We start from the raw sequence: 25,093 nt of genomic DNA on the forward strand, positions 1-25,093 counted from the left end.
TTTATGCAAAGGTTGGTAGGGTGGAAGGTGAGCACCAGGGGGGTTCTGTCCTTGTTACGGTTGGAGGGGTAGGGTCTGAGGTGCGGGATGTGGACGAGATACGTTGGAGGGCATCTTTAACCACGTGGCAAGGGAAATTGTGGTCTCTAAAGAAGGAGGCCATCTGGTGTGTTCTGTGGTGGAACTGGTCCTCCTGGGAGCAGATACGGCGGAGGCGGAGGAATTGGCAATACGGGATGGCATTTTGCAGGAGGTAGGGTGGGAAGAGGTGTGATCCAGGTAGCTGTGGGAGTCGGTGGGTTTGTATAAAATGTCGGTGTCAAGTCGGTCGTCATTTGACCTTATCAAATATTTTAGTAAAGTCCATATAGATAACATCTACTACTTTACCCTCATTCATCTTCATGACTTACTCAAAAAAACTCAAATCAAATTTGAGATACAAGAGCTCTATTAAGTCCTTTTGTTTCTAAATGCAAGTAAATCCTATCCCCAAGAATCCTCTCCAATAATTGTCCTACCACTGACACAAGGCTTACCAGCCTATAATTTACTGGATCATCCCTTCTTAAACAAAGGAACAACATTGACTATTCTCCCATAGTTCAAGAAGATACAAGGATCTCTGTAAAGACCCTAGCAATTTCCTCCTTTGCTTCCCATGATCCTGGGATAGATCTCATCAGGTATGCAAGTTAGCTTGCTGAGCTTGAAGGTTTGTTTTCAGATGTTTCATCACCAAACTAGGTAACATCATCAGTGAGAGTCTCCAGTGAAGCGCTGGTGGTACGTCTTGCCTCTCTATTTATAAGTCTTTGTTTCTTAAGGTGGGTGATGTCATTTTAGCTTTTATTTTAAAGGGAAGGTAGATAGGATCTAAATTGATGTGGTTAGAATGCCATGCCTCTAAGAATTGTTTATTTCACCAGTCCTAGGATGTATGTGTTGTCCCAGTCACAATGGTATCCTTCTTTGTCTGTATGTATACAAAGTAGTGATAGTGGGTCATGTCTTTTGGTGTCTCATCAAGCTCTTGGTACATCTTCTTTAATGTTTTTCACAACACCCAACACCACCTCCTTCTTAATATTGACATGCCCTAGAATATCAAACTATCCCTTCTTAATCTTACCATCATCCATGTCCTTCTTGGTGAATATGGATGTGAAGTACTCATTAGGAGTCTCACTCATTTCTTTTGGCTCCATGCATGAATTCCCTCTTTTGTTCTTGAGTGGACCTACCCTTTCCTCATGTAACCCTCTTGCTCCTAATATAGGTATAAAATGGCCTGGGATTCTCCTTAATCCTACTTGTCAGGACGTTTTATGGTCATTTTTGCCATCCAAATTCCTTGCTCAAGTTCTTTCTTGCTTCCGTTATATTCCGTAACAATCTTATCAGATTTCAGTTTCCTAAACCATACGTACTTCCTTTTTCTTTTTGACTAAACTTTCAATATCTCTAGTCATGCAAGCTTGCTGAATCTTGCCATCTTCATTTTACATCCTCACAGAAACATTCTGGTCCTAACAGACCTTCTTCCACAAGTGAGATGTAAATTTAACAGCTATCCCAATCTAATTGCTCAATTCCTGCCTAATAATGCTGTAACTAGCCTTCCCCAATATTGCGGAGAAAGTGAGGTCTGCAGATGCTGGAGATCAGAGTTGAAAATGTGTTGCTGGAAAAGCGCAGCAGGTCAGGCAGCATCCAAGGAACAGGAGAATCGACGTTTCGGGCATAAGCCCTTCTTCAGGATTCCTGAAGAAGTGCTTATGCCCGAAACGTCGATTCTCCTGTTCTCTGGATGCTGCCTGACCTGCTGCGCTTTTCCAGCAACACATCTTCCCCAATATTGCACTTTCAACTGAAGATCTGTACAATCGTTATCCATAACTATCCCTCCCTGATGCAAATGTTGGTTAACTGATTTAAAAAAAAGTCTGGAAAGCTACATCATCAAGGTTGGCATGACTTAAGCAAGAGAGGATTGGTAGATGTGGCTAAAGCCATCAGACTGAAAATGCCCTTCGATGAATCAGATTCAACAGCTAAACTGACTGAGTTCTGAAGACGGTGAGATTGCATGTGGTGTCATACTTGTGCACCTTTAATCTTTTGACTATTTAAAGTAATCTTTTTGTCTAAATTGTATTTACTTGTTAATTTATGATTAATTTGCATTGGTCCCAATCTTTGTAAAGTAAAAGTAACAAAAAAGTGAAATCTTGGAGGTAATTTCTTAATTGGGGAAGACATCAAGCAACTCTGATTATTTTGGTTTACAGTTCTCTCATGGGGATTGTAACATCTTCCACAGTCAAGAGTATGGAGAACAGAAGTCATTATGCCATTAATGAAATTATATTTCCAGTAAACAAAATAGCTGAAAAAATATTTGTGGGTTTGTTTTTATTATTAGCTTTGCATTATGTCAAATAAAAATATCTGTGTGCAAAGCTTTTAAAATTAGAATTAGCTAAACTAACTGCAACATTTCGATGCCTATTACACTTTAGGGAAGGTATACATGCAGACAATTGCTGCAAAACCCTGGAGTATATTGCAGTTTAGTCAGCAGGAAATAACAGCAAGTTGAATCTAAGTCCTTGTCCACAAAAGAAAGAAATTACTGGCATGCACACTACCAAAGTTGCTCCTGGAGCCCAATTATAGGAAAACGGAATAGCAAAGTAACCGTATACATTTTGCTCACAAAAAATACAAATAGAAATAGATCTCAACTAGATAATTATTAAATGAGTAGATTCCAAATAAGTGTGCTGTTTACCCAAATAAAGATTGATTTTCGGTCTGACAGCAGGCATATTGTCCTTCCAATTTAAAAAAGAGCTATAGGAAGTCAATGGTTTAGCTAGATTTGACAGAATTTCACTTAAAAGATTCTTGTCCCAAGGATTCCTGATGATTGCACCTGACAAAGAAAAACAAAAAATCAAGTTTTCATATATTTCATTTTACTGCATTTAAATTTTGATATTTTTAAAATAGACATAATTATAGTATGCATCAATACAGATATTCAGCAATAAGAGCTTCAAGGACTTAAAGCATAAACCCCAAGTCAAAAGTACATTGCACCTCACAAATGCAAATAGGACATCAAGGAAATGAGCCATTCACTCATTCCATCCGAAGACTGTGTAACATTTTGCATTCTAGACAAGGAACTAAAACTGCATCACATCACAATGAAATGGTCGATACTATTACTGATCAAGCTTTATTTTCTTGAGATTTAAAAATCTGCACACTTTTCAGATAGGCCACTATTTGTTTTGGCTATTGGCAACGATCTGATAACATCTCACACTCAAGCTGCACTTGGATTAATGGTTCACAAAACCTGAGATTTTATAAAGTTATAGCACAACTTTCTTGCTCTTACACTCCATGACTTGGTTAATAAAGTCAATTAATACCAAGGCAAATCAAAGCATTATTTTTGCTCTACCATATTCTCTGTTCCTTGGCCACTGATTCCATCTCCCGCTATCTTAATCACTGGCATTCAGATAGCCCAGTTTGGGTTCTGCCAGGGCCATTCAGTTCCTGACCTCATCACAGCCTCAGTTCAAATTTAAACAAAAGTGCTGAATCCCAGACTTGAGGTGAGAATGACAGTCCTTGACATCAAGGTTGCATTTGACTTAGTTTGGCAACAAGGTGTCATAGCAAAACTGGAATAAATGGGTATATGGGAAGAAACTTTCCTCTGATTGGAGTCACACCTGACACATAGGAAATGGGCGTAGTTGTTGGAGATCAGTCACCTCCGCTCCAGGACATCTCTGCAGGAATTCCTCAAGGTAGTGTCCTTGGTTCAACCATTTTCAGCTGCTTTATCAATGACCTTCTCTTCATCATAAGGTCAGAAGTGGGAATGTTCATTGATGATTGCACAATGTTTATTACTATTTCATATTCCTCAGATACTGAAGCAGTCCATGTTCAATTCAACAAGGTCTGGACAATATCCAAGGACTGACAAGTGGCAAGTAACAGTTGTGCCATACAAATGCCAGGCAATGAATATCTCAAATGAGAAACAATGTAACTACTGTTTCTTGATATTCATTGGCATTACCATAATTGAATTTCCCACTATCAAGATCCTGAAGGTTACTATTGACCAGAAACTCAACTGGACTCATCGCATAAATCACAGTGGCTACAAAGCAGGTCAGAGACTAGGGATACTGTGTCAAGTAACTCAACTCCTGCCCCGCACAATGGCAAATATGTTAAAATAGGTGATATTCCATAACAGTTCTCCAATAATAACTCCTCTAGTTGTGGGAGATATGGTACAGATGGTTACATTTACCAGTTTCTGTTGGGGTTTCAACTGGCTCCTCAAACTGTAGATCACTGCAATACATTTCCTGTAGACAGCAAAATGACTGTTCAGGTTTAAGGCAATCTTCAATGTTCGGCACGCTGCATGTTTCAAGGTTCTCATCAATCATCTGAAACTCTTCAGAAACTGGTGCGTCATTAAGGCTAGGGTCAATGGCAGGAGCTGATATTCTATTGTTTTGTTCTGATCCTAAATCCTGAATAGGACTGTAAAATATATATTTGGAGGTGGTAGTGAAGGAAAGACAGGGTGAAAGAAGAGAGAAAGAAAGATTAATTCGGCACCAGTGGAATTTTTGTTTAGAGCCATAAATGAAAAGGGAGCCAATATTGAAAACTGCTTTTGCCATTGTGGCATTCACTATGTAATTCTTAAAAAAACCCCACAAAATTATAAAAATTAGATTCCCTACAGTATGGAAACATGACCTTTAGCCCAACAAGTCCACACTGATCCTCCAAAGGTAACCCACCCAGACCCATTCCCCTACCCTACATTTACCCCTGATTAACACACCTAACACTACGGGCAATTTAGCATGGCCAATGCAGCTAACCTACACATCTTTGGACTGTGGGAGGAAACCCACACAGACACGGGGAGAATATGCAAACTCCACACAGACAGTTGCCTGAGGCAGGAATCGAACCCGGGTCCCCAACGCTGTGAGGCTGCAGTGCTAACCACTGAGCCACCATGCCACCCCATTACCACACTGAAAACTTTTCAAAATCTTGTAATTAATAATATTAACTAAATAAATTAATTCACTGGATTTAATGATTAATTAGGTTTTCGTAACTATTGTCAAATTTAAGTAGACAAAATTGAAACCCTTCATATTAGCACGTCCTACCTAATTTTTCTGATTTTGGCAAGCTGAATGTATTCCTCATCTGATGAAAGAGCCACCAGGTTTGCATCATTGTTAAGTTCTGCCTTTTCTGGAAGAAAACAAAACTGTTACTCTTCAGTTCACCCAGTTTTAATTGATTGTATAATGTTCAAATGCATTCTCTTTCATTTTGACTTTCATCCATGTTTGTAAATTAAGGACATTCACTGTTACCATTTCAATTTTAACTTGGAAATAGGTTTTTTTTAAAAAAGCCCAGCATGCTCAAACTGCCACTTTTTGATCTCTGATAACCCTCCTGCTTGCCACTTCCCTCTCCCGACCTTCCCGCTCGTGACGATTATCCCATGTTCTTTCCACTTTCTGAATGCTTCACATGGCCTCTCTCACTCCCCAGTTGGCTTCTCACTCTCATGGCCCATCTCCCTGGTGCAGAATCTGGAAGTCACAGTGGGTGGGTAGAGGGATGCCCATGAATTAGTGATTGGTGAAAAAAGTAAGCTAATAGCACTTATTAAAATTAGAAACAGAATTAGTAAAACAATTTTTAGCCAATTGGGCTCAAGGTAGCCAACATGTAAAAATTTCTGTTCAGGATCTTAACCCAAACGTTTTTTCAAATGGGAAAATTATTTTCATTTAAAATGCTATTTTGTGTGGAAGGCATTGGGAATGTTAAATGAAGGCTACCTATACTTTACAGTTTAACTCTATGCTGATAGTTACCTTTACTGTAATCCTCTGAATCTTGCTTATGCTGTGGTGGTACCCCATAGAATGGAGTTGATGCTAGTGGGGCTGCAAACGCAAAATTCTGTGTATCATTTGGGTTGATTACCAAGGTTCGGTTGTCACAAACAGCCCAAACAGCTTGATCATCTCTATCCTGAGCAAAAACGATTAAAAGTCAGTTTCATACTTGACAAAATCAGGATAAGTATCAAAACCTTAGAATTGGCAAAGAACTTCCTTGACGATACATTACAACATTATTGATTCACTGGGACAGTCTTCACTTTATTACTATCCAACATGGTAAAACATTAAGTAAGTGGGCAGGGTTAAGTAATTTCAAGTCTTTCTATTCCTCATTCTGTGTTGGGGGTAGGGACTGAGAGTAATTTATGACATCATAATGATTATGTGACATCACAAAGTAGTTTTGACCAATAGTTATGAAAATACTTAAATTCAATATGAAAATATAGATAGATGGAATATGTCATTACTACTTTGGAGGCATATGATGTACTATCTTATATAAAAATGGGACAAGAAGACGACATTTAGCTTCTGTAGAAGGAGACAGTTGACATTTCAGGCCAATGAACTTTCAAAAGAAACATGAAATATTGTTTCAGTTTTCTAACGGAAGGTAACAAGTGATTTAAGGTGTATGATACATTTTTTTTTTAAGAGTTTGGGTTTTGAGCTAGTGGCAAGTAAGTTTTGGACTTTGTGTATGAAGGAGTAATAATTAACTTTACGAAGCTTTTGTTTTAAACCAGTATACTTTAGAGAACAAGTGGCTGGGGCCCTCCTGAATTAATAACGTGAGGTTGTGTTGTGTTATGAAAGTTTTACCATCAGAGAAAACAAACACTGAAAGCCATTATCTTGTTTTTGGTTTAGGAAAAACAAGAATTTATTTTTGCTTCAGGAAAAACCCAAACTTGAAAGCTTTTGAGTTCTGTTTGCAGAGATTGGCTGTGGCTAGATGATGCAAGAACAGTTTCTCTCGAGAAAGGAATTAAGACAGTAAAGAAATAAATTACCTCAGTTTAAGGGTATAGTTTGAAAATTCCAGATCAGAATTGTAGATTAGACATTCGAAGGGATTAATTGAAGCTAAAAAGATTCAAGATCAGTTGTGTGAATAATCAATCAAAAGGCTATCAAAACCTTGAATTGAAGGAAACTGTTATATCAAACATAAACTTATGACAGAAAAGAGAATTCTCTGATATTTGAGTACTGTAATGCGACGGTGTTGAGATAAATGGAACTTTTGTTTTGCAATGTGTTTCAAAATCATTCAAATTGTATTATATGTTAATATCTTGGTTTGTTCTATTTTATCATTTCTTTATTAGTTAAAACAGAATCCGCAGTATTGCATGTTTATGTTTTACTGAAGGACCACAAAAATGAGTCATTTAGTAGAATGAAGGTGGGGTTGTGGGTGGGATAGGATTTCATTCAAACCTATAAAATTCCGGCAGAATTAGAATGGGTAGATATAGGAAGGATATTTCCGAAGGAAAGGGAGTCACAGTCTAAGGATAAGGGGTAAACCATTTAGGAATAAGAGTATGAGAAATGTCCTCACCCAGAGAGAGTGGTGAGCCTGTGGAATTCATTACTACAGAAAACAGTCAAGGCCAAAACATTGTATGGTTTCAAGAAAAAAAAGAGTCAGATACAGCACCTGGAAGCTAAAGGAATTAAAGGATATCAGGATAATGCTGGAATTGGCTACTGAATTGCATGATCAGCCATTCATAATGAATAGCAGAGCAAGCTGGGAGGGCCAAATGGCCTACTCCTGTTCTTATTTCCCCACACAAGCCAGATTGTACTCTGGGACCTGACATGCTCAGTAATAACATCAGCTAGGATTATAACACCAAAGCACTGACTGCTGTGTGGTTTATACAAAGTACTGGAAGATGGTTAATAAGTTAAGTTTTACTCACAATTGCAACAAGAGTTTAGCTTTAGGTTGGCTCAACAGCAATTTTACTTTTATTGTCAGAAAGTGTAGGTTGAAGCTCCACTACAGAACTGAAGTAATCTAAACTAATTGCTGAAGAAATGTGGCATTGTCAGAAGTGCCTTCCTTCAGATGAAGATAATAAGTCAGTAAAGATCTTGAATTTTTGTTCTGTTGTTCATTAAAAGGATATTAAAGATCCCATACTCTACTTATTCAGGTGCCCTGTAAGATTTCTTCTTGAACCAACACTATAGATTAAATGGTTATTCATTTCATAACCTGGTCTAGAACCTTTTAAACAAAATAACTGTTGCATCACTATGTTTAAAAAAGTAATTCAGTGTACATGTAGCACTCAAACATTTCAGCTGATAGTGGGGTAGGAAAATAAAAATATTTCTTACCGTTACTTTACTAGCCATCAACTGTTTCTCTGACAATTCTCCCCACGGTGTCGATTCTACAGGTTTACTGTTCAAATCATTTTGTATGCTGCAACATTGCAATGCTAATTAACAAGAGACCAACTGGCTATGGTTTAATAAAAAAAAGTGTTACAACAAACTGTGTTTTATGTACCTATTCACACTACCAGCATCATCTTCAAAGATAGAGAATGGTACTGTAGAAGGTGGAGCAAAGTTCATACTCAGAGTTTCCATGGATTGATGGTTGTCTTGACAAAAAAATGTGGAGGCAAAAATAAAATTAAGAGACAACATTCAAATGTAATTAATAAAACACTTTCAGAAACTTTCTTTAAGGTCTCTGTGAAAGTATAAATTTGCCAATGAGAATTCTGAGAGGAATTTGGAAACAACTCCTCAAGCGGAATGACCTACTCCTGTTTGTATGTTCATACTTTAACTTCATATCATCTAAAAAGAACCCTTATCTATCCATTTTGATCCAAAATGGACAATCTCACACTTGCTTACTTTGAACTCCATCTGTCACAGTTTTGCCCAGGTAGACAATCAATATCCCTTTGTAATTTTATGCCACTACGTACATGTTTACAATGCCATCTAACTTTCTGTCATCAGCAAATTTCTTCGGTATGCAATAAGAACAGGAAAGATGGTGTGAAACATTACAGGATTAAACGATTAATAGGACGCTACAGTATAACTTCAATGATCATTGCTACAGGCTGAACTGCCCCTCAGCCACATTACTCAGAGAAAGCACACCGCTTTATTTGACAGATTTCAACCCCACAAATTTCCAGGTTTCCATTCTATTATTCTCTCACATCAATGGAAAACAACAATTTTATAGGGTAACAATACTTTAAAAGATAATCTGTTCTCAGCCAAGACCTACCACATATCATCAGCAAGCCTAAACAGAGTAATAGCAAAGAAGAGTTTAATTGGAAGGTAATAATTAAGTAATTAGAATTATAATCCCTACAGTGTGGAAACAGGCCATTCGGCCCAACATGTCCACATTGACCCCCCCACCTGAAGAGTAATCCACCCAAACCCATTCCCCTACCCGAACATATCCCTGAACTCTATGGGCAATTTAGCTTGGCCAATTCACCTAACCTGCGCATCTTTGGATTGTGGGAGGAAACTGGAGCACCTGGAGGAAACCCACACAGACATGGGGAGAATGTGCAAACTCCACACAGTCGCCCGAGGTTGGAATTGAACCCAGGACCCTGGCGCTGTGAGGCAGCAGTGCCTACCACTGAGCCACCATGCCGAAATAGTAAGCAAAATATAGTAAGGAAATCACAGAAATCAAAATGAAACCCTGCATTTATCAATATTTTTAATCAAACTATCACATGTATGACACATATCTGAAGCAGAAACCAAGATTTCTGGCTCAAAGGTAGGAGCACTATTACTGAGCCACCAAGAACCTACCTGAACTGTATTTGTAAATATTTTCTAATAAGCTTGATCAAAGATTTTATTAGACACCTCTGCTACACCCCCTCTGCTTAGGGGGCGGCACGGTGGCACAGTGGTTAGCACTGCTGCCTCACAGCGCCAGAGACCCGGGTTCAATTCCCACCTCAGGCGACTGACTGTGTGGAGTTTGCACGTTCTCCCCGTGTCTGCGTGGGTTTCCTCCGGATGCTCCGGTTTCCTCCCACAGCACAAAGATGTGCAGGTCAGGTGAATTGCCCCATAGTGTTAGGTAAGGGGTAAATGTAGGGGTATGGGTGGGTTGCGCTTCGGCGGGTCGGTGTGGACTTGTTGGGCCGAAGGGCCTGTTTCCACACTGTAATTTAATCTAATCTAATCTAATCTAATCTACAAGTGGGACTTTAATTTGGTTCTCCTTGCTCAGAAGTAGGAACACTACCACAAGTGCCCAAAAAGTGATACAATGTAAATATAGTTACTATAGTTGTTATAATCAACCTATTTTGATATGCTAAGACACATGTACAGGGTGAGTGGCCCAAAGGCAGGGACACTAAGTAGTTTCACAGTCACTGTTGTAACAAAGGTTTTTGCACAGAACAGAAGTCATGCAAATCACAGTGAGGCAAATGACCAGGATACTAAATACCATTTGGAGGGTAAATGTCACTAACAATATAACTCCTTACAAAGTGCCATGGTATATTTTGTGTTCACCTGAAAAGAGAGACAGGGTTTCAATTTAAGTTTCAAGTCACTGGAATGATCCTTCAATGCAATACTATTTGATTCAATGGAAAACATATTGAGCCAAGTTCAACACAGTGTATGAAGTTAAATCTAAAACTATCCCACGCAGGTGAGCAGACTAGCATTGAGCAATGACAGATACTTATAAGAGATTGTGTCCGGGGTGTTTGTTTCATTTTGTTGGGATTTTAAGATTTCATGACTTATAGTTTCACAGTTTAGAATACACTAGTCATTTTTATGACCTTGAATAAAAATGTGAATGCCTTATTACAAATATTTTGTACTATGGCTCATGCTTATTAGCTATCTATGTGTTCCATATTAAGACAATTATTAAATCTTAATAGAAACATTTTATTTCGCTTTGCACATTATTATGCCTTTACTTTAAAATAATAATATCCCCATATACTGATTTGTTAAAATATTCTCAATTCTTTAAACTGCTTTATGGTAGTGAGATGCCATCTTGAACTGTTACAATCCACCCTTGAGGGATTTAATTTTGTTTTGCCACAGGTTAACCCTCTGCAATTTCTTCTTGGAACTTACATTAGCATTCAACTCGCAATAGAATGGTAGTCTTTCCTGTGCTGTTTGATATAAAATGAGATAGCTAATAAGCATGAGCCATAGTACAAAATGTGCATTAGTTTTAATGGATATTGGAGCTAACAAATAAATATATCCAAAATTAAAATAGCTAGAGCTGTGGTAAAGGAATAGAAGATAAACAAAATTCACAGACTTACCATCCTTTTTACAAAATACTTTGGAAACTCCATCCTGCATTTCTGTTTGATCTTCTGCAAAAGCACCATCATGTTCATCTACCTGAGGTAATTCAGGAATCACTGGTGCCTGAAACATATCCATTATAGCATCTACCACAAGAGAAGACAAATTAATTTTGGTTATATTTTTACAATTTGTTCTGTATTGCACACTCATTCTAAATTCAATTTGTAATTTAAATACATTTACAAGTTAGAGGTAATGGTTTTTTAATTTCAGACATGGTTACATTTTTGGGATTTTGCCAACTTTTAGTTCAGGTTACGTTGGTCTCCTCAGTATCAATTCTAATTTACCAAACCTTCATTAGCGACCATTTTTGCCTTGAAATCTAGATCACCTTTCAGTAAGTTACTCAGGAAGCTAGCAGCTTGTTTTAATCCATTTGTGGGATATGTGCATCATTGGTCAGGCCAGCAATGTTTTGCCAATTCTAAACTGCCTTCAAGAAGGTGGTAACAAGGCAATAACTTGAATTGTTGCAACACATGCAGTCAGTATATTCATAGATGAAGTTTCGGAATTTTGACCAAGAAATAATATTAAAATTACAGGCAAAAGTGGCTAGACTCTGAAATTACAGATATTTGATTTATACGGTGCACTCAGCCATTACTTTGAAATCACTTGGAGTTAAGTAAATTGCCTAAAAACTGGCAACTGTACTTGGGGAAATCTCAGAAGGAGGCAGAGATGACATCTGCTATCATTATGGATGGCAACGTTCATGGAATCTCCTTCAATTAATTGCTTAATTGTTCACCAATGGCTGTGGCAGGACTTCAGTGACTTGAACTGATCCATTAGTTGTGAAATGATTTAACTGTGCCCATAAAATGTTGCTTCCACTATCTAGAATTTGTTAGTATTGTTGTAGCTTCATGAGTCAGTGCTACATTTTTAAGATATATGCAGTGCTGCTCTTGGCATGGTTTCTTGTTCAACTCATTGCTGTGTTAATCCCTGGGTTTTGGATTTTTTCTTTAACAAAGGCTCACTTGTGGAATGTGAGTGTCACAGGCTGGGCCAGTATTTATCGCCAACTGTCGCTGCCTTGAGAAGGTGATGGTGAGCTGCCTTCTTGAACCACTGCAGTTCACGCACTGAAGATAGATGCACAAAGCCATTAGAGAGGAAAGTCAAAGATTTTGACCCAGTGGCACAGAAAAAAAAACAGCAATATATATTTCCAAGTGAGGATGGTCAGTGGCTTGGAGGGGCACTTGCAGCTGGTGGTGCTCTCATGTATCTATTGATCTTGTCCCTGGTAGAGTGAGAGATACTTTGGGCCACGGGTATACAGATTTTTATGAAATACAATTAAATTGCTCATGATGACTCACAGCATCTCATGGTTGACTCACTTTTGAACTCTAAATTTATTTCTAAACCTACCCCATGTAGAAGTAGTGCCAAACAATGGAGTGTATACTCTATGTGAACATGACAAACTGTTTGCAAAAGCAGTGGTTCATTTGACTAACACGATCATCAATAGATGCATTTGTAACAGGTAGGTTAGTAAGATTGTGGCTGTACGTTTTTTTCTTGCATGTTAGTTTTTCCATCACCTGCCACAAGTTCAATCTGATGGCTACATCCTTTCCCAATTGAACAGTTGGGCCAGTAATGGCCCTACCAAACTATTCGCAATGATGGATCCCCCCATTCAGAGTATCTTTTATACTCTTACTGCTAACAGTACTTTTCCAGGTACTATGCAATGTGAAGTAGTATGGATACTTCAGCTGAGGGATAATAGTAAGTGGTAGGAGATTTTCTTGTCCATGTTTGTTTTTGACATGTCATTATGGAGTCTAAGTCAATTTCAAGACTGTCAGGACTTCTTCCTTCTGACTATTGTGCCATTTCAGCAGGTCTGTCCTGCTGGTGAGGCACAGCATACCAGAGATGTAGATGGAGGAGTAAATGAGTGTTGTTAAATGTAATTCTGTGAGCCAAAGGTGAGACAGTTGTTGTGTATCCATTTTTGTTTTCAAATTAATAAGATTTCTAAATCAACATATTACAATTTACATGTATCAATGTTAACTGTTTCTTACCCAATGCTTCTTTGGTATAAACTGTTGGTGAAGGTAGCACTTTGGATGGAGTAGCTTGAACCAAGCCAAATGAAGAGTTTGGTGTGTGGGATCTATTCGCAATTGATCCAGAAACATTTCCTGTCAGAGTTGAATATTAAAGCCAACAATTAAATATTAAAAGATTTCACTCCCTAACGTATGATTGCTAAGGTGGCAGAAGAGAAAGTTCAAGAACAAAAATGCTATTTTCAGAGGCTTTGTCTTTTATAGCTAAGTTTGGAGGTAGGTGCCACCCATTTTTAATGGACCACTAGCAGACAAGAGTGCTTGTGAAGAAGAATATTAAGTTACCTAGAGCCAAGAATTGACACACTGACCAAAGAAGTAATCACCTAACTTCTATAGCCAACATTAATGACTGACAAAAAGCAAAGTCAAAATATGTGAAGCTCAGACAATTAGCCAAGACTGCATACACATTGCCTCTAAACAAGGAACAGTTTTGTTCCTGCTAGCTGCTTACTCACTGCAGCAACTTGCCATACTTCCATGGTGCCTAAATCATGGTTTCATAATGACTTTTACTGTGATGGCAGGCCAGTCTGTCAACTGTGAGATAACTGCAAGGATAGATCTAACAAGTAGCTGAAGATTTACAAGTCAGAGACCTTCAGTTCATGAGAGTTAAAGCATGAAATAAATCATTCTGGGGAGCTGTTTTTGTCACTCTATCACACTCTGGATTGGAAGTACATCATTTTAATCAATGCATTGAGTACAACCTCAAGCTCCAGAGTGCAAATTACAACTCTTGTATGTTCATGTAAAGCCAGAACAAAAATGGAGAGTGGGCTATCTAGGTTTAGTAACAAATTCTTGTGCATGCTGCAACCCTGCACCTATGGTGGTGGTGTTAGAGAAGGTGGGAAGGTCAGAGTTCCTAAGGCAATATGAATACTTATGTACATGTTTTAATTTGGAGCTATGGACAGTAATGGCATAGGCTGCAAATTTGTTGCCCATCACAGAACTAACCAGGAATCTCTCCCAGAGTTACAGCCTGCCATTGGCGCATGTCAGAAGGATTTACAGGTTAATAATCAACCGGTTTAGCCCCATTGACTATTTTGAGAGTTACTTGAGTTTGAAATCGGTGGGTAAACAAGAATGAATGTTAGTTGGATTTTCAAAAGGTATTAAAAAATTTGCCACAGATGAGGCTCTATTACACAATATTATATATTACAAACTGTTTAGGATTTGGTAAATGGACAATAACCAGAGAGTAGAAATAAATGGGTTGTCTTAGGCTTATCACAGCATGAGTCTTAATTATATACAATCTAAATAAATGGCATCACTGACAGTTTCAAGCTTTTTTAATATACAAAACTAGGAGAATGTAAGGGAGTGGTATTATCATAAAACTGTTAATCCAGAGACCCAGGTACTTTTCTGGGGACCCTGGTTTGAATCCTGCCAAGGCTAATATAGGAATTTGGATTCAATAAAAGTCTGGATTTAAGAATCTAGTGCTGACCATGAAACCATTGTCAATTGTTAGCTAAACCATCTGGTTTATTAATTTGTCTTCAGGGAAGCAAACTGCCATCTCTACCTACACACAACTTCAGACTCTCAGCAATATGGTTAACACTTAGTTGCTCTTTTGGCAATTAATGCTGGTCTGGTTAGTGACAACCCATGAATGATTTTAAAAAAGCACAGGAAAAGAAAACTAAACTAAAATAGAATGTGAAGAAATGGTAAGTTGTCCAAATTGACAGAAAAGAAACAGAAAAGCAAAATATTTCAAATACTGAGAAATTGGAGAATTACAGCATTTAGTTGGGACTTTATGTCCATGTACACAAATCATAAAATTAACATGCAAGTAATTAGAGAGGTAAATGACATAATCTTATAAAGAAGTTGGTGTATAGGGTAAAGACTTAGTACAGATTATATAAAGTAAATGCCTTGGTGAGTGAGTAGTGCGTATGGTTTTGGTCTTCTTACTCAAGAAAGAACTAAATTCAGATTGCCCAGATGGAGGGAATATCCTATGTCAAGAAATTAAGTAGATTAAGCCAACAATATCCCTAAAATTTAAAAGAATAATAAGTCATCTTGCTGAAAAGGGGTTTGACTTGGAATGGAAATATTTTGACACAGATATTTACTAATTTGCTTTTTTTGTTAACATCAGTTTTCAGTGGTTTTATTTCAGAGTTTCACTTTTTGGTTTTAAGAATATTGTCGACTGTAGAAAACATTACTTTTCAATATCAGGCTCATTGGGAAAGATATCTAAATACACATTGAATGATACTGAAAAGGTAAAAGGGTACTTGGTTCTCCAGCATCATGAGACAGCCTCCGCTGCTGAATAATGCAAGGAGAATGGGCTATCAATGGTAGTTGAGCACCTAGGCTATCCAACAGCTTAAATTGTTCTGATGGAAGGCAGCTGGGATCAGACTAGCTTGTGCAGTACCATTTGGAGCTAAGGGCCAATGAATCAAAACTGTAAACAAAAAAGTAAACCTCCTGTATGATGTTATGAAATAACGAGTACACTTACACGTCTGATTGCACACATATTAGCTTTTAAAATTCTAACTTCATTTTTGTTTCATGATAGTTTTCAATTAGTGTTACTTTACAAACGTGACAACAGCTCAAGTAAGTGTTTTCCAAGTACAATATAAATTACCGTCTTTTGGTTTCGAGAGCGGGGTCCTAGAACTGTTACCACTTCTATTCATAAACCTAAAAGATTAAAATATGTTGTCTTACACAATTGCAGAGTCATTATGTTTTACTGAAAACAATTACTCTGAGGCACCACAGTTCAAACCCTTCCATTTATTTTTCTTTTGAATTAATAGACATTGTAGGTGAATATAATGTTACACAGGCTTCATGTTACTACACGAGAAATCCAGAGTCCTGGATAAATTATTAAGAAACAAAATTCCACCAGGATACGTGGAATTTAAATTCAGTTAATTAAGTAAGCATGGAATAAAGTTGGAGAGCCAGTTAGGGTGACTGTTAAACTGTCAGATTATGGTAAAAATCTGTAAAGTTCATAATGATCTTTAGGAAATTAGATCTGCCATGTGGTGTGTGTGCAAGAGCCCTATATGAGAACCTGTACAACAATGAAGTTTGCAACCTTAGCAAATCTGTCATTGATTCTTCCTGATGCAGGCAAGAGAAAGAAATAGTTAGCTACCTTAAATAGTCCATTTGCGATAATGGATAGCAAGCCGAATCGTATAGCAATTAGCTCAGGATTCAGATTAGAAGTCTCATGTGTAAAGGTTCACAGTCACAGGGCAATGCAACCATAGGGAGAGTGGGTCTTTATTTCTGTGTAAAGCACGTTCACCTACATGACATTAAATGAGTTCACTGACTGAAGTGGTAAGCTCCAAAATGGCAGTACAATCTAAAATCAGTTATTATGTCATAATCTGTCTGCACCGGCATACTTCCAATGGAATTGACTGAACAATGACATCTGGCACAATCTGCAGCTGAGTTGTTCACCTATGTATCAGATGTCATTTTGGTTCAAAATAGGATCCATTCATCAATGCATAATAATAAGATCGATATTGTGCTCTAATTGTCTAACAGATACTTGAATATTGGACTTGAGTTATGGCAAGGGTTGCATGCTTATAGAAGTGTATTTCAGATAAATCACGTAATCTTCAGAAAACAAGGAAGAGGAAGAAGAAAGTGCAAGAAAATGTAAACATCTCGCAGGGGTTTTTGATATTTGTTTCTGAAGTGTTTGGGGGTAATGATATGCAAATATTTATTTATTCCACCTCTGCTTCCACACAGACGCCAATGATCAATATTGTGTGACTCCAGTCCTATGACAATAGACCAGAATGGGAAGGAGGTAGGGCAATTCAGTTGCTTTTTTTAGAAAATTCTGTCAATTTTCTTAATGTTTTCTGTTGTCAGCCCACAATTTATAGTTTTTTTGCATATTTGCATTGTGTTACGGACTTAAATTCACAAATAAGAGTCACTAGGCTATTGCATTGATATCTAAGTGGTAATGTGTCAATTAAAACACCGAAGATTTGTGCACTGTTTTGATGCTTTGCAAATACTTCAAAAGGTAATCAAAATCAAACCAGAAAGGATCATTCAAACTAAGCTTCTAAGAAGCATTTAAGCTTAAGCATTTAAGAAACTAAGCATTTAAGAAAACAGTATTTATCATTATCAAAACACTCAATATAAACATTTTAAGATTAAAAAATGTAGCAAATATACGTACTGTTCCCGACTGTTGCTCTCATTTAAACCCGTAACTAGGGATCTGGACAGTGGCTCCACTTGTGTCCGTGTGTCACTGACCCCTTTATCTGCCTCTTCATAAATCCTAGACACAGTTTGAAAGCCAGGAGATTTCAATTTATCATCTACTGTTGGCATCAATGATGACATCTCACATTGGGGTTGATGCAGATGAGCTGTAGCAAAACTTGTGGTTGTGACTTTTCTAGCACAAACTTCTAAAGCTGAATTTTGTTCCTTTATTAGCCTTTTATCCGTTTTCATTTGTAAAGCAGTAGCGGAAGATTCTGCAACAGACTTGGTTGGTTGAGTTGATGATTCAGGAATCAGCTGCAAGGAGGTTTGGGATGACATCTGCTTAACAAAATTTTAAACATTTAGAGAGCACATTAAAGGCACTTTGAATCAATAATTTGAGATTTCTATTTTTACTAGAGGGTAAGCCTTTGGAAGTTTCTACTGCAGGAGGGCTGTGAAAGATCACTTATTGAATATGTTTTAAATAGAGTTTAACAAATTTCAAATTACCAATGACGTAAAGGAATGAGGAGATAGTGGAGGTTAAAAAGGTACTGAAGAACTACAATTATTTTGAAATGCTACTTCCAAATGATAAGATATGTTAAATATCAGTGTGATTATAAATGTACTAGTTACATTAGCCACACTAATCATTTTTAGTATAAAATATACACAATTACATTAAAATTTGATCCTGCACTAACAGTGATACTACAGTTAAAAATTTAGAGTTTGGTTTAAGCTCAGTTGGTTGGACTGCTAGTTTGCAAAGCAGAATGACAACAACCATGTTCAATTCCTCTAGTAGCTGAGGTCACCACAAAGACACACCTTCTGAACTTGTCCTTTGTTTGAGGCATCATGACCCTCAGACTTAAAGAGAGCAACCTATGGTCCTTTGGGATTATGGCAACTTTCAGTTCATAGTAGAAAGTCAATTAGTTATTGGTAAGCTTTTCTTGAGAAAATACAAATATAGTAGGTAACTGGAAAATGAGTTAACTTTAGGTCAAAATAATAGCTTTTATTGTCACATATACTCAATGAGTAGTGAAAGGTTTATACATCGCCAATTACAGTGCCAACTTAGGTACAAAAAGTACCTAGGCACAGCTTCTTTAGTTACAAGACCTTAGACAATAGAGAACTAAAATATCCAACATTGCAGAAAAGGCGTATTGAAAAGGCAATGTGAAGAGAGAGATGTTGAAGACTGCAAGCATTGTTGAGGGAACTTGGTATAATAAAATGTATGTATCTTTGGCCATGCTCCATACACTATGGCACTACGATTAAAATAAGCTTATGCTTCAGCAGTACTAACAATACACAGAATTCAATGATATATTCTGTCAAAGGGACCTACAGCATGGAGACAGGCCTTTTGGCCCAAACTGGTCCATGCCAACCATAATGTCTGTTCATGCTAACCCCATTTCCCAGCTCTTGGTTCATAGCCTTCTAATTCTCTCTTATCCATATATTTGTCCAAATGCCTTTTACATATTGTTAATGTACCTGGCTCAACCACTTCCGCTGGCAGCTCATTCCATATGCGCACCATCCTTTGTGTAAAAAGGTTGCCCCTCAGGTTCCCTTTTATTCTTTCCCCTCTAACCTTAAACTGATGGCATCTAGTCCTCGATTTCCCCAACCTATCCACACCTCTCATGATCTTATACACCTCTATAAAGGACCCCCTCAGTCTCCTACACTTTAAATAAAAAAGTGCTATCTTGTCCAACCTTTCCCTATAACGCAGATCATTGAGTCCAGGCAACATCCTTGTAAATTTCTTCTGCACTCTTTCCAGTTTCATAACATCCTTCCTGTAGCAAAAGTGACCAAAACTGAACACAATACTCCAAGTGCAGCCTCACCAACATAACTGCAACCTAACTTCCCAACATCTATACTCAGCGTCCTGACTGATGAAGGTCAATGTGTCAACAGCCTTCTTCACTGCCCTGTCTACCTGTGCCTCCATTTTCAGAGAACTCTGAACCTGAACTCTAAGATCCTTCTGTTCCACTACGCTCCTTAAGGCCCTACCAGTCACCATGAACCTCCTACCTTGATTTGACTTTCCTAAATGCAAGACCTCACACTTATCACATTTGCCATTTCTCAGTCCACTTCCTCAGCTGATCAAAGTCCTGCTGCAATTTCTGATAAGTTTCCTCCCTGTCCAAGAGACCGTCTATTTTCGTGTCATCAGCAAACCTACTAATCATGCCTTGTACATTCTCATCCAAATCATTTATATGGATAACAAACAGCAATGGGCCCAGCACTCATCCGAGGCACTCCACTAGTCAGAGGCCTACAGTTCAACAAGTATCCTTCCACTATTACTCTCTGCTTCCTACCATCAAGCCAATTTTGTAGACAATTTGCCAGCACGCCCTAGATTCCATGCGATCTAACCTTCCAGAGCAACCTACCATGTGGAACCTTATCAAAAGCCTTAATGAAATCCATACAGACTACGTCTACTGCCCTGCCCTCATCAACATTCCTGGTCACTTCATCAAAGAACATTAACAAATTTATACGGCATAATCTCCCACTCAAAGCCATGCTGACTACTCCTAATGAAACCCTGTCTTTCCAAATACGTGTACATCTTATCTCTCAGAATTTTCTCAAATAACTTACCTCCAACAGATGTTAAGCTTACTGGTCTATAGTTCCCAGACTTTCCTTTGCAGCCCATCTTGAATAATGGCACAACATTCCTTACCCTCCAGTCTTCCGGGACCTCACCCCCGGCTAATGACGATGCAAAAATATCAGAGATGGAAATGTGTTGCTGGAGAAGCGCAGCAGGTCAGGCAGCATCTAGGGAACAGGAGAATCGACGTTTCGGGCATTAGCCCTTCTTCAGGAAGCTGCCTGACCTGCTGCGCTTCTCCAGCAACACATTTCCATCTCTGATCTCCAGCATCTGCAGACCTCATTTTCTCTGCAAAAATATCAGCCAAGCCCTCCACAATTTCTTCTCTAGCCTCTTGAAGTGTTCTTGGATATATCTGGTTTATCCATCTTCGTATATTCTAATACATCCAACACCTCCTCTGCTGTAATATAGACTGTCCCTAAGATATCACCACTAACTTCCCAAAGTCTTCATCTTTCATAGTTTAACCATATGAAATATAGGACAAGATTAGCTTTAATAATTAAAATGTTGTTGTTTTCCCAAGGGGTTTTCTGCATGCTATAGCTAGTTTCATGGCACTGCATGCAATGGGTTATTTTCTTTCACTGATATGATTTTTTAAAAAAGCAGTAGGCACATACTTGTTTCAGTTTTGAGTAAAGGTTTATAGCTTGGGAGCTGGTTGCCGTTGTTGTGGGTATGTTTGCCGAGCTGGGAATTTGCAGATGTTTTGTCCCCTTCCTAGGTGACATCCTCAATGACGTGAAGCCTCCTGTGAAGCACTAGTTTACGGTGTGGTTGGAACTTATTCGATTTTATTCCTGCTGCTTCTGGTTGCCGGTTCCGGTTGTTTGTTCCAGTGATCAGTGTATTGCGTCTAGGTCAATGTGTTTATTGATGGAATCCGTGGATGAATGCCAAGTTCCTAGAAATTCTCTGGCCGTCCCTATTTGGCTTGTCTTATTATTGCTGCGTTGTCCCAATCAAATGTATGGTCCTTGTTGTCTGTGTGTGTACTAGGGATAGCTGGTCATGGCGTTTACAGGGTAGTTGATATTCATGAATGTGGATTGCTAGTTGTCTGCCTTTTTGTCCTATATAGTGTTTCGTGCAGTCTCTGCATGGAATCTTGTACACGTTTGTCCTGCACATGATGGGTATTGGGTCTTTTGTTCTGGTGAATTGTTGTCCCGAGCACGGCTGTTGGTTTAAATGCTGCCATATGAAGGCCTTCCGTCCAAAATGTCAATTCTCCTGCTTCTCGAATACTGCTTGATCACTGTGCTTTTCCAGCACCACCCTTTTCAACTCTGCAGCCCTCACTTTCTACTTAGTATTTATACACACAGAAAATAAGGACCACAACTTCGACTGGGACAACTCAGCAATAATAGGACAAACCAAACAGAGGACAGCCAGAGAATTCTTGAAAGCACTCATCCACGGACTCCACCAATAAACGCATTGACCTAGATCCAACATACTGACCACTGCAACAAACATTCAGAACTGGCAACCGGAAACGGTACCAAATAGATTCCAACCAACACAGCACAGCAGTGTTTCGCAGGAGGCTCCACAACACTGAGGATGTCACCTAGAAGAAGGAGGACGGAGTGTCTGCAAACCAAATTCCCAGCTCAGCAAACATATCCACAACAACAGCAGATGGGCTTCTTAACATTTTTGGAAGAAGTAAGTTGCATTTTTTTAAATAAAAGATGGAAAATGTAGAAGCAACAATACTGCACAGCTGAAGCAGTGACAAGCATTCTTTTGGTTATGAGAAAATCTAGTGTTAAATATTCAGTTTTGAAGAATAATGTAAACCTGGGTTGCTCCGTAATACTGATCAAATGTGACTAAACATTGTGTACATTTAGCAATATTTTAACATTAGTTTATCTTTTACCAAATAATTTTAAAATGTAATTTTGAACTCTATTTTTATGCATGTACAATGTATTAAAGATTTACAAAATCTCTGATAGGTATCTTTTCTAAAGGCAGACAGATCTCACCTGCAGTATTTCTTGCTCCCGTTCCTGAGTTAACTTCAGTTGTACTTTCAGTTGTTCCAGTTTTTGCTCCAGTGATCTGATCTCATCAGATTTGGAGGCTGTGCAAATCTTCTCTTCAATTTTTTTGAACAAAATAAAAATTACCATTTGAATCTTTAAACAGACAATTACATGTTGTATAAAAAAGTATTAGGGCATATTAGAATGCTAAGTGGCAGATTATTTCACTCTTTGAAAATAGCGACCAATTATAAGGGCAAAGGAGCATTTTCACTCTGAATTTAATCAGTTGCAACAGATTGATGAGATGAGTCATTTAAACTTTATCTTCAGAAAAGTAAAACTACATACCAAGCCAGGAAAATGGCCAGAATTTCCCAAAAATCTGCTAAAACTCATTATTCATATAAAAGCAGTTGATCTCAAGATTGAAGCATTTGGAGAATTCAAGCCAGGCCACTTTAGAGGGAAATAAGGAAGCATAAAGCAACCAGACAGTTTCTCAATAAAAGGCTGTGGCATTTTGAGAAAATGAAAAATGTAATTACAGATGAAGGACAATTCAGTTTTGTTAGGTAAGTGCATCAAAAGATATGAAGCAAAAGCAGGGAAATAAAGTTGTAATAGCTCAATCATAATAAAAATAACTTGCAAAGTAGGTAACAATTGCTGTTCCTTTAAAACAACTTCCACTTGAAATAAACTAAGTTTCCATTTTTGAAGAGTCCTGAATGTTTTCAGGTAAGAGATTGTCAGAGGTGCCATACTTTGGATTGTGCGTTAAATCAGAGGCCTCAGTTTAAAGGTGAATGAATGCGTTAAGCTTGAGACACTGAATGAATGAGAGAAGTTCTACTCATTGAATTAACACGTGCAGTTTGTTTCATTGAACGACTGAGTGCAGTTTGAATGAATGAATCAATTGAATGAATCAATGCATTTGGATTCATTAAATGAATGTGTTAAGTTTGTTTCATTGAATCAATGAATAACGTGGCATTATTTTGAAGATGGTCAGGGGAGTTATTCATGCTCGCTTGGTCAATGTTTGTCCCTCAGTCAACGCTTGGTCAGGTTTGCGAACATTTGGCAAGTAAACAATTTCCTATACGGGTAGTTTTTCTATAAAGTGATGGCTACGTTCTTGTGCAACCTTAGGTTATAGAAAAATCGTGCTTTAGAAACAGCACTTAAAGTGCTGGCGATGTAACCATATTACAGCCAACATTCGTTTTAAAAGTTCACACTTTGAAAACAGTGTCCCCAATTCATCAATCACATTACAGCGAATTTGCATTAACAAAACATGCATTATAGGAAGATGACCTGTATTACAACACTGACTACACTTCAAAATTGTCTCATTATTTGTCATGTATTCTGGGATCTTTGGTGGTTGTGAAAAATCACAATACAAATTCAAGTCCTTTGATTTACATATCCCTAGAAACCTACCATTTTTTAAACATGGAATACTTGGAAGATACTATTTTAATTTTTTGTTTCATAAAGTATTGACTTCAATGGTGCCATTGACAAACAATGTTGCAACAGCAATGAGCAATAAATAAAAGGCTGGAAACCCACACTGCCAAAGAAGGAAGCAAAAACTGAAAGCTTCTCAGCAGTTCCAATAAGTTCTAGTGAATGGCTAAAAGTCATAAGTAAAACTTAAAAAAAACATACTCCATTCCTCCTTTTCTTTGAGTTGGCTTCGTGCAAAGTAATCCTTAGCTCGAATTTCTTCAAAACACATTTCTTTATCTCCAGAAAAAAGAACATCTTTGTGATACATGATGACTTGCTGAACTTCACCAACTGCTTCCTGATTTTTACCCTGGTTGTCATTTTGATTCACAATCTTAGGTGCTTTTGGAATTCTAAATGGTTAATAGAAATAAGAAAACTTGTGTGAGATAGTTACTGAAATCATATCACGTAATCAAATGAAAATTATTCACAGTCACACAAAGATCTAAATGGAAGATGTCACGTTAGATACAAAATGACTAGTTTAAAAAACCTGTAATGTGTTGGTACTCCAAAATAAGAGCTAATATCGTTCATTACAATTTATTCTGTGAAGTAGAGATATGCTTCAAATGAGAAAACAAATTTGGAAGAGGAGTAAGTCATTCAGCCCTTTGGGCCTGCTTTGCCATTTAATAAGCACATGGCTGATCTAATTACTCCACATTCCTCCCCAACCTCAACCACTTACTATTCTATTACTGATCAAGAACCTATGTACCTCTGCCTTAAAAGGTATTCAAGGACTCTACTTCCACCTCCTTAAATTTAAGTGTTATTTATTGTACTCGATTCACTTCTCAGTTTGGAGATGGGGAAGGAGGGAGAGATTTGGAAGAGTGAGTTAATGACTAACAAACAACTTTCAATATAAATATGTTTGCAATTAAGCCTATGAATATTAAGTAATAAAAAATATGGTTCTGTTCACCGAGCTGGAAGTTTTTGTTGCAAACGTTTCGTCCCCTGTCTAGGTGACATCCTCAGTGCTTGGGAGCCTCCTGTGAAGCGCTTCTGTGGTGTTTCCTCCGGCATTTATAGTGGCCTGTCCCTGCCGCTCCCGGTTGTCAGTTTCAGCTGTCCGCTGCAGTGGCC

General features: G+C 37.9%; 1 protein-coding gene across 2 annotated transcripts in view; it reads right to left on the reverse strand.

Moving 5' to 3' along the window:
• Positions 1-25,093, reverse strand: part of LOC122548466 (mitotic checkpoint serine/threonine-protein kinase BUB1-like) — a 62,926-nt gene that overhangs the window by 13,408 nt on the left and 24,425 nt on the right. The window contains exons 8-19 of one of the 2 annotated variants that reach the window (XM_043687177.1): positions 24,155-24,348; positions 22,469-22,581; positions 17,745-18,094; positions 16,152-16,207; positions 13,454-13,573; positions 11,348-11,479; positions 8,536-8,632; positions 8,361-8,448; positions 5,967-6,126; positions 5,241-5,328; positions 4,352-4,590; positions 2,795-2,938 (exon numbers count right to left, since the gene is read on the reverse strand). In XM_043687177.1, the coding sequence (XP_043543112.1) occupies positions 2,795-2,938; positions 4,352-4,590; positions 5,241-5,328; positions 5,967-6,126; positions 8,361-8,448; positions 8,536-8,632; positions 11,348-11,479; positions 13,454-13,573; positions 16,152-16,207; positions 17,745-18,094; positions 22,469-22,581; positions 24,155-24,348 (1,781 nt within the window). Of the gene's footprint in view, positions 1-2,794; positions 2,939-4,351; positions 4,591-5,240; positions 5,329-5,966; positions 6,127-8,360; positions 8,449-8,535; positions 8,633-11,347; positions 11,480-13,453; positions 13,574-16,151; positions 16,208-17,744; positions 18,119-22,468; positions 22,582-24,154; positions 24,349-25,093 lie in introns of both variants that reach the window. The other variant, XM_043687176.1, reaches the window with a different exon arrangement.

The sequence above is a fragment of the Chiloscyllium plagiosum genome, chromosome 3 (genome assembly GCF_004010195.1).
Source record: "Chiloscyllium plagiosum isolate BGI_BamShark_2017 chromosome 3, ASM401019v2, whole genome shotgun sequence".
Taxonomy (NCBI): domain Eukaryota; kingdom Metazoa; phylum Chordata; class Chondrichthyes; order Orectolobiformes; family Hemiscylliidae; genus Chiloscyllium; species Chiloscyllium plagiosum.